The following is a 10,984-nucleotide window of genomic DNA, read 5'->3' as shown; positions in this document are numbered from 1 at the left end:
GTCCACCTGTGATGTAACAAGTCCAACAGTGATGTAACAAGTCCACCTGTGATGTAACAAGTCCACCTGTGATGTAACAAGTCCACCTGTGATAACAAGTCCACCTTGTGATGTAACAAGTCCACCTGTGATGTAACAAGTCCACCCAGATGTAACAAGTCCACCTGTGATGCAACAAGTCCACTCCAGATGCAACAAAGTCTCACCTGTGATGTAACAAGTTCACCTGTGATGTAATAAATACATCAGTGACGTAAAGATCAATCATTGACTTAACAATCCATCAGTGACGCAACAATCCATCAGTGACGTAGCAAACCCAATGCACCTAACAATCCACCAGTGACGTAACAATCCATCAGTGACGTAACAATCCATCAGTAACCTAACAATCCATCAGTGACCTAACAATCCATCAGTGACCTAACAATCCACCAGTGACCTAACAATCCATCAGTGACCTAACAATCCATCAGTGACCTAACAATCCATCAGTGCCGTAACAATCCATTAGTGACCTAACAATCCATCAGTAACCTAACAATCCATCAGTGACGTAACAATCCATCAGTGACCTAACAATCCACCAGTGACCTAATAATCCATCAGTGCCGTAACAATCCATCAGTGTCCTAACAATCCATCAGTGACCTAACAATCCATCAGTGACCTAACAATCCATCAGTGACGTAACAACTCCAGGTGGTCGGCCTCACGTGCAGTAGGACACGTAGATGCAACTGACCTGAGCTAACACACACTCAGGCGTTTTCCTTCCAGCTGACTCATACCCTACAGTGTGTTGATCAGTTGACGTACTGTATATGAAGTGACCAATACACCTTTTCACATATCCGTTGAGACATTGTTACATAACTATTTGACAAATTTCATAACCGAATGACAGAACACATATCGAATGACAATCTAAAATAACTGTTGGTGGTATGTCATTCTCCAATTGTTACATTCTCAAACTATATGTAGATTGTCGGTTTATTGTTCACGTCTGTCAACTTCATAACTTATGTCAATCACTTCCGTTAGCATGAACGAACAGTTATTTTAGATTGTCATTCGATATGTGTTCTGTCATTCGGTTATGAAATTTGTCAAATAGTTATGTAATACTGTCTCAACGGATATGTGAAAAGGTGTACAGTACTTAGGTTTTACTATGAAACTGACATTATCTTCGGATTGTGACTTTGATATTGATATTGACATTGACATTTACACTGTAGTAAAGTAACTAATCAATTATCAAATACAACAACTACTTCACTAATAAACAATGTAATCAATCACCGGGTCATCCACTTAAATAATATGCAAACAACTAAACAAGCTGATTCACTAACTCGTTATATTTTTTAACAGGTTTACTAATATTCTAACAAAATGACAAGCTAGATCAATAACTACAGTGTAAATTATTTATTAACAAACTGACAAACCAAATCTCTTAATATACATGTACAAGAAATGTAATAACCAAGTACCTTAACAGACAGGAAAATTAACAAAGTACTAGGGTGAGTAACACAGCACTAGGGTGAGTAACACAGCACTAGGGTGAGTAACACAGCACTAGGGTGAGTAACACAGCACTAGGGTGAGTAACACAGCACTAGGGTCAGTAACACAGCACTAGGGTCAGTAACACAGCACTAGGGTTTTAACACAGCACTCGGGTCAGTAACACAGCACTAGGTTTTTAACACAGCACTCTGGCCAGTTACAGCACAGATCAATAACACAGCACTAGGTTAGTATGACAGCATTAGGGACAGTACTGCAGCACTAGGTCATTAACAGAGCACTGGGGTCACAGCACTGGGATCAGTTACACAGCACTAGAATCAGTAACACAGCACTAGGTTAGTAACTCAACACTAGGCTCACACAGTACTAGGGTACAGTACTGGGCAGCAACACAGATTAGGTCAGTACACAGCACTGGGGTCAGTACATAGCACGAGGGTCAGTAACACAGCACTAGAGTCAGCAACACAGCACTAGGGTCAGTAACAGAGCACTGGGGTCATATCACAGCACTGGGATCAGTTACACAGCACTAGAATCAGTAACACAGCACTAGGGTTAGTAACTCAACACTAGGGTCAGTAATGTACTAGGGTCAGCAACACAACTAGGTCAGTTAATTAGGGTCAGTAACACAGCACTGGGGTGTAACAACACTAGGTCAGTAATACAGTACAGGTCAGTAACATGTTAACACAGGGTTAGTAAACTCAACACTAGGTCAGTAAGTAGTACTAGGTCAGTAACACAGCACTGGGGTTCAATACAGCACTAGGTTAACATAGCACGAGGGCAGTAAACACAGCACGAGGGTCAGTAACACAGCACTAGGTCAGTCGTAACATAGCACGAGGGTCAGTAACACAGCACGAGGGTCAGTAACACAGCACTAGGGTCGCAACACAGCACTGGGGTCAGTAACACAGCACTAGCGTCAGTAATAGCACGAGGGTCAGTAACACAGCACTAGGTCAGTAACACAGCACTGGGGTCAGTAACATAGGTCAGTAACACAGCAGTAAACAGCACTAGGTAGCAGCACTAGGGTCATTAACAGAGCACTAGAATCAGTAACACAGCACTAGGGTTAGTAACTCAACACTAGGGTCAGTAATACAGTACTAGGGTCAGCAACACAGCACTAGGGTCAGTAACACAGCACTGGGGTCAGTAACACAGCACTAGCGTCAGTAACACAGCACTAGCGTCAGTAACACATCACTGGGGTCAGTAACACAGCACTAGCGTCAATAACATAGCACGAGGGTCAGTAACACAGCACTAGGGTCAGTAACACAGCACTAGAGTCAGCAACACAGCACTAGGGTCAGTAACTAAAGCATTAACACAACAACCTTGCCGGCAGGGCAGACTCCTCTCTCGCGGACTCACCGGGCCACCACGAGGAGAACTTCGGTCTCAACGACTTCGGGGCGGTGAGTACGCTTCTGATAAAAGGTCATGATGGGTACACAGAATTTTCCGATAGTTATTTTGGGGCCTTGATTTGTTTGTGATTTTTATTTATTTTTTTAGTCTAATGGTCACCTGCAAGTTTCTGATGGGCTCTTGATGGGTACACAGGGGGTTCTGATAGTTATTTTGGGCCATTGATTTATTGTCTGGGAGTTCCTATTAGTCTGGTGGGCTCCCTGTGGGAATGCAGTAGTCTTCTGGTGGTTTCATGGGCCGTCTGTCTGTTTGACTATTGGTGATTGCCTGAGAGCCTTTGGTTGCTTGACAGACGATTGCCTGAGAACACCTAATAGTCTAACAGCTTTGTTGAGGATCATAACCAGTTTTGGAAGCCCTTTGGAGTACTAATTACTGTATGTCATGTGTTTGTGGATATTACAAAAATCATCAAAAAAAAAAGTTTTAAATTTTGCAAAGACAAATGCAAATAATGTTGTAGCGTCATTATGTCTGGCATTGCAGTCATTTTCATTTTCCTTTGCTACCTTGACTGCCCTCAATTCAAACCCTTATCCTACCTTAATTGCCAGAATTTTCATTACCAACCTACCTTGACTATCAACACTCAGCCGCAACTTACAGTGACTGTCACCACTCAGTCCCAACCCACCTTGATTGCAACTATTCACCCCAACCTACCTTGACTGTCAACACTCATCTCAAACCTACCTTGACTGTCAACACTCGTTGCAACCTACCTTGACTGTCAACACTCATCTCAAACCTACCTTGACTGTCAACACTCGTTCCAACCTACCCTGACTGTCAACACTCATCTCAAACCTACCTTGACTGTCAACACTCAACCCCAACCTAACTTGACTGTCAACACTCAGACTGAACCTACCTTGACTGCTGAGTTTCTCTACTAGACAATATCATCACCACTAGCACCTGGGCAGTCCCGGCAACTCCTTCGTGACACCAGAACCATTTCTCGACCCTCAGAAGAAACTGTCACCTTTCTGGTCTCTCTCACATTAATTTGCCAACTTTCTCTGACCCATCTCAACATCCTCGAACTTTGGGTGAAACTTCCCGATAATCCTTTTTTCTTCCTTTTCAACTGACGACTCTAAATCAGTAGACTGACTCCCTTTCATAATTCCCTCTCTTAATCTTTCCCCACCAAGGTTTCTTACTCTGACAGCTTTCCCGCAACGATTCAGTATAAAATTCCTCTTCTGAAGCATTTTGACGTTTTTCATATGTTTTTTTTTTTATCTTTTCTATTAACTTTTTCCTATATTTTCCCCCTTTTAACTTACACTTATCTTTCGTTTAAGTTTTACAATTCCATGGGCCTTTAATTTTACTTAACTCTTGCTATCATAACCTCTCCTTAGTTAACTCCCGCTAACAAAACTTCTTTGTTCTTCAACTGACACTTCTTACCAACTTCTAACTCGCCTGTCTTTCCTCCACTGTTCCCAACTATTACTTTCACGTCTTTCCAGTGTCTTCTAGTCGTCTCTTCCTCCTCCCCCCGACCTTCTTCTCTCCCCAACTCCTCCTCTCTCCCCATCCCCTTTTCTTTCCCCACCCCCTCCTCTTTTCCCATCACTTTCTCTTCCCTCTCTTAATTAATTCCTCTTACTTTCTCCCCACACCCATTCCTCTCTCCTCATTCACTCCTCTCTCCCCCACCCTCCTCTCTCCCCACCCCTCTCTCCCACCCCCTCCTCTCTCCCCTCAACCCCTCCTCTTCCCCCACCCACTCCTCTCTCCCCATCCACTCCTCTCTCACCACACCCCCACCTGTACCCGAACTCTTCCTCTCACCCACTCCACTCCTCATCCCTCGCTCTCCTACCTGTAATTTCTCCTTTCCCGGCTCTTGAAAATGTCCAGGTGTTGACTGTGTGTTTGTTGCTCAAGCCGTGAAGGAAGAAATATTCTGCAAATGTGTCTGGAGTCTTTTTCTTGATTACGTTTTATTCCTCACGAATAATTGCCTCTCCTAGAATGACTTTCTCGTGGTCTCCTAACGAATCTTTACCCCGGTGTCCTACTATGTTTTGCCTCAGTTTTCAAGCATGTCTTTGTCTCCTAGTATGTCTTTATCTCGTTCTCCTAACATGTCTTTGTCTTGGTCTCCTAACGTGTCTTTGTCATGGTCTCCTAACATATATTTATTCTGGTCTCCTAGCATGTTTTTGTCATTGTCTCCTAGTATGTCTTTGTCCTGGTCTCCTAGTATGTCTTTGTCCTGGTCTCCGAGTATGTCTCTGTCCTGGTCTCCTGCTATTTCTTTGTCCTGGTCTCCTAGTATGTCTTTGTCCTGGTCTGGCGACTAAAAGATCTCGAGAACCTGAACTTTAAATTCTGAAGTTTTCCTCTGACCGTCGTTCTTATCCAATGTTCACTCTCTTGAGTTTCATTACTTCCTCTTTCTTGGACTTATTCCTTCCCTCACCTGGACTTTATTCCTTCCCTCACCTGGACTTTATTTCTTTCTCACCTGGACTTTATTTCTTCCCTCACCTGGACTTATTCCTTCCCTCACCTGGACTTTATTCCTTCCCTCACCTGGACTTTATTTCTTCTCTCATCTACACTTCATTTTCTTATCTCATCTAGGCAATATTTCTCCCTTCACCTAGACAGTATTTCTCCCTTCACCTAGACAGTATTTCTTCCCTCACCTAGACAGTATTTCTCCCTTCACCTAGACAGTATTTCTCCCCTCACCAAGACAGTATTTCTCCCCTCACCTAGATAAAGTTTCTACCTTATATGAAATTATCATCTGAATACTAATTAAGTGGGGTTTTTTCTCAATATTTTCTTAATTTAAAGTATCGTCTCTTGTCAATACATCCGTCATTAATTCATTCATCTTAATAATATTTTCATATATATTACATTTTCATTGAAATAATTTAGATACGTTGTAATATTTCCATAATAATGACATTAAAACCATTGAGAAAAAAATAGAGTTGAAATTTGACGTATTTGGTTATGTTAATGTGATTATATTATATTGTATATCGTAAGATTTTCATTACCAGATTTTGTTATATATTTTATGAGGTCATTTTCGAGGCTATTTTGTATACGTCACTGATTCACACCGTCCGTCTCTCTCTCTCTCTCTCTCTCTCTCTCTCTCTCTCTCTCTCTCTCTCTCTCTCTCTCTCTCTCTCTCTCTCTCTCTCATTCTTCGTTCTCCTGCGTAATTATCTTCACCTCGGCAGCATTCCTGAATATCCTATCTGATTCTCCCCATCTCCTTTCATCCTTATCCAATCATCTTTCTCATTCTTAGTCTTAGTTTTCTATTTTCTGCCTGTCGGTCTCTCCTTCCTCCTCTTTCCTTCTCATTCTGCTTCTTTTCCTCTTTCCTCTTCTTTTCTCCTCTTCTTTATCGTTCATAGTTTTATTATTAGTTCCTTATTATCTGTCTATCTCCTTCATTCTCCTCCTTCCTACTCTTCCTCCTTTTGCCTTCACCCCTCCTCCCCCTCTTTCTCCTTCTTAGTCATATTATTAATTCTTTATTTTCTATATGTCTCTCTCCTTCCTCCTCCTCCTCCTCCTCCTCTTTAAAACAAACACCAACTCAGACTCGTGTTATTTCCCCCTCGGCTTCTGCCTCTGTTGACAATCTTCCGCCTCGCCCGCAAATGAACCCTCTCTCTCTCTCTCTCTCTCTCTCTCTCTCTCTCTCTCTCTCTCTCTCTCTCTCTCCCACACTACCTTCGTCCTTAATGACAGTCAACATTTTGCCTTTCCTTTCCTGTTTGCATGTATGTAATTCAGACTCGTCCCGTCGTTGGTCTCAGGCTGCATTATATGCCACGAGTTAGAGATATTCCACCTCCCCTCCCCTCCCCTCCCCTTCCCTCTTCCCTCCCCCTTCCCCTTCCCTAAAAAAAAAAAAATCCTTTAGTTGAATTTTTCATCTTCTGTTTTACCTCTCTTTTTTTTTCTCTCCTTTTTATATATTTATTTATCATATTCTCTTTGTAGTTTCTTCTTTCAGTTTGGTTCTTAAATTTTCAAGGAATTGTCTTTGTCCTTCCTCCTCCTCCTCCTCCTCCTCCTCCTCCTCCTCCTCCTCCTCCTCCTCCTCCCCTCCTCTCCTCCTCCTCCTCCTCCTCCTCCTCCTCCTCTTCTTCCTACCTCTCTTCTTTCACCTCTCCCAGTTCTTCTCATCCCCTCCTTTCCCCTGTCATTATCACATCCCCCTCTCATGATGATTCCCAGTTCTTCCCTTTCACCTTTTCTTCTTTTGCCATCCTCTCATCACCCCACCACCCCACACCCAACCCCCACACAACCCCCACACACAACACCCCGCACACCCGCCCCCACACCCCTACCCAGGTAGATCCCTCCTCTCATTTCATCTCCTTCCTCGGCACATCTGTCTCTCTTTCCCCCGAAATAGTGACGGGGGAGATGAACTGGCTGGTGATACTAGTGGATATTTCCCCCTGATCTCTCTCCCTCCCTCTCTTCTTCCACTTTCCATGGCTTCCACTCTCTCTTCCCTTACCTCCCTCCCTCCTTGTCCATCACTCTTCCTACCACAAGTAACGGCTGTGTTTGGTGTGTGTGTGGGGGCAGAAAGTGGTGTTGGAGATGAACCGGCTGGGGATGTTGGTGGACCTGTCCCACGTGTCTCAGCAGACCATGAGGGACGCCCTGGCAGTGAGTCGCGCCCCTATCATCTTCTCCCATTCTTCCGCCCACGCCCTCTGTCACCACTCTCGCAACGTGCCCGATGATATACTCAAACAAGTGGTAAGTGGTGTTAGGATAGCCTTAAGTAAGTGGTGATTGTTCTTAAGATATCATTAAAAGGTAAGTGACCCTAAGAAATCCTTAAGTGGAAACTAGTCCTGAGATGTCCGTAAGTAAATGGTGAGTGATCCTAAGAAACCCTTAAGTGGTAAGTGGTCCTAAAATATCCTTAAGCTAGTGGTAAGTGGTGGTAGGATATCCCCCCCCAAATGAGTAGTAAGTGCCAACATTATGTCCCCAAACAAGTGTTAAGGGGTTAGAGGTGTTGAATGGCACGTGGCAGATTTTTTATCAAGCTAAAATGGGACCCTTGTTGTCATCCTGTGCACTGACGTCATGAAGGTACAGCCATGAGCAGTTACTTAGGGCGTGTTCTATTACTCCCACATGATTTTAAAGCTCCAAGCTGTCACTCCAAACCATGTCCCATAAATCACCATGAAGGTACAGCTGTAAGACAAGAGAGAACTTCCCTCGTCCCCTGAGAGGTGAGTCTGGTCCAGGTGAGGGGAAGATCATGTGTGTGTGTGTGTGTGTGTGTGTGCCCACCTCAAAGTCATCTTGGCAGCACACCAACTCTCGCCTCTTCCTACCTGAATGTTGCTGGTCCTGAAAGTGCAGTCTGTTCATGGGTGCTTGCGTCCGTGAGTGCTTGCATCAATGGGTGTTTGTGCTCGAGGATGCCTTAGTCCGCGAATGCTTCCGTCTGCGAGTCCTTTCGTCCGTTAGTTCTTTCTTCCGTGAGTGCTTGTATCTGTGAGTGCTTAGGTACCTGGGTGTTTGTGTCCGTGGGTGCTTTCGTATGCGATAACGAGCAAGTATAAATGGATTTTGGTGAAACTATGTGTAGATGTAACCGAGCAATATTTAGAACGGAAAAGAGTAATGAGACGCTTTCTGGTGACTTGTGGAGGTATCCGGCAACCGGTTGTCTTGTAGTGAATGGGCCAGTTTATTCATTTTCTTATGTAACGAATATGCTGATTGGATGATATGAGATCCTTGATACGCTGGATGTACGCAAGACAATTTTACATAACAATGCTAAAATATACGAACACAATTTATTGCTTATTATCTACTGTAAATGTGGGACTCTTGACCTATACAGTATATACTGTGCAAGAGTGAAGGGTTTGTATTTAATGATATAGATGTTTCTTGAAGACGCAGCAGGTGAGTCCTGAAGAAGAAGGGTGTTCGTTTTGTGTCAGTTATCCAGGACACAGTTGTAGCTCCTCTTAATGCTAACCATAACTAACATGTACATCGGGAAAATGTAAACATTTTTAGAATAATAATTACCAGTGAAACTTGTTTATGTCTGTTTTGAAGTGTTCATTCCCACTTGATACTGTCTTATGAACCTTCTACCAGTCCTCACTAACACTCACAAACTACTTATCGTCCTTCTGTGTTGCAGCACTTAAATGGTGGGATAGTGATGGTCAGCTTTTACAACTACTTCCTTACCTGTAACGACTCCGCCAGCGTCCACGATGTCGTCCGTAAGTATCAGTGGGCCACTTTTATAAGTATAAGAATAGTGTCCAGAAGCAGAAAACTTTGTATCATTATTTCTTAAGTGGCCATAAGAACCACTATCCTTGTACCAGTGTGTTTAAAGGGTTAACTACTCTCGTGTGTGTGTGTGTGTGTGCATGTCTCAGTGTCTTTGTAAGTAACAAGGTAGTGCCTGTAGGAACTTATGCTGCTCATAAGTAATCCTGCCTCTGACTTGGTAAAACGAGAATGTTAAGCATAACACACACGCACGCACGCACACACACACACACACACACACACACACACACACACACACACACACACACACACACACACACACACACACACACACACACACACACACACACACACACACACACACACACACACACACACACATCTCCTATAAGGAAACAGATCTGGTAACTATGAGCCACCATTCGTATGATCATTTTTCCCCAGTTAGTACTTCGTCTTGACGTCAGGTTATTTATGTTAAGCTAAGACTGGAACCAGATAGGATTCTGCCAGAGGAGGGAGAGATAGAGAGAGATAGGAAGTTCAGAACCCGGTAAGAGTCTGCAGCAGGAGGGAGAAAGAGAGGGGAAAGGGTGCTATTAGGACGGGAGTGGTGGGATTGGGGCGTATGGTGGGAATATGGACAAGGGAAATCCTACCAGAGGAGGGGGGAGAGGATGAGAGGTGAGCCCTGGTGGTGTCTTGGTGTTTGTTTTGCCTCTGGGCATGTTCAGCTGAGGAGGGGGGGGGAGGGGAGGAGGAACAGTGGTGAGGGGGGAGGAGAGGAACAGTGGTGAAGGAGGAGAGGAACAGTGGTGAAGGGGAGGAGAGGAACAGTGGACAGTGGTGAGGGAAGGAGAGAAACAGGGTGAGGGGAGGAGAGGGACAGTGGTGAGGGGAGGAAGAAACAGGGTGAGGGGAGGAGAGGAACAGTGGTGGAGGGGGAGAGGAACAGTGAGTGAGGGGAGGAGAGGAACAGTGGTGAAGGGAGGAGAGGAACAGTGGGTGAAGGGGAGGAGAGGAACAGTGTGAGGGGGGAGGAGAGGAACAGTGGTGAGGGGGAGGAGAGGAACAGTGGTGAGGGGGAGGAGAGGAACAGTGGTGAGGGGGAGGAGAGGAACAGTGGTGAGGGGAGGGAGAGGGACAGTGGTGGGGGAGGAGAGGAGGGAAGAGAGGAGAGGGACAGGGTGAGGAAGGAGAGAAACAGTGGTGAGGGGGGAGAGGGACAGTGGGAGGGAGGAGAAACAGTGGTGAGGGAAGGAGAGGAACAGTGGTGAGGGGAGGGAGAGGAACAGTGGTGAGGGGGAGGAGAGAACAGTGGTGAAGAAGGGGTGAGGAGGAGGAACAGTGGTGAGGGGAGGAGAGGGACACAGTGGTGAGGGGGGGAGAGGAACAGTGGTGAGGGGAGGAGAGGAACAGGGGTGAGGGAGGAGGAGGACAGTGGGAGGGAGAAGAGAAACAGTGGTGAGGGGAAGGAGAGGAACAGTGGTGAGGGGAGGAGAGGAGTGGGAGGGGGAGGAGAGAAACAGTGGTGAGGGAAGGAGAGGAACAGTGGGAGGAGAGAGGAACAGTGGTGAGGGGGGAGGAGAGGAACAGTGGTGAAGGGGAGGGAGAGGAACAGGGAGGGGAGGAGAGAACAGTGGTGAGGGAGGAGAAGAGAGGGAGGAAGGAACAGTGGGGGAGGAGA

General features: G+C 45.2%; 1 protein-coding gene across 1 annotated transcript in view; it reads left to right on the top strand.

Annotated features, from left to right (window-relative positions):
- The window catches only part of LOC121876650 (dipeptidase 1-like), a gene marked incomplete at its 5' end in the record, with an annotated part of 225,465 nt that overhangs the window by 157,556 nt on the left and 56,925 nt on the right, over positions 1-10,984 (top strand). The window contains 3 exon segments of the mRNA XM_042382005.1: positions 2,912-2,981; positions 7,597-7,773; positions 9,197-9,281. Coding sequence (XP_042237939.1) covers positions 2,912-2,981; positions 7,597-7,773; positions 9,197-9,281 — 332 coding nt within the window.

The sequence above is a fragment of the Homarus americanus genome, unplaced genomic scaffold, assembly GCF_018991925.1.
Source record: "Homarus americanus isolate GMGI-L3 unplaced genomic scaffold, GMGI_Hamer_2.0 scaffold51859, whole genome shotgun sequence".
NCBI classification, from domain to species: domain Eukaryota; kingdom Metazoa; phylum Arthropoda; class Malacostraca; order Decapoda; family Nephropidae; genus Homarus; species Homarus americanus.
The sequence above is the reverse complement of the archived record's forward strand: the minus strand, read 5'-3'. Positions and strand labels throughout refer to the sequence as shown.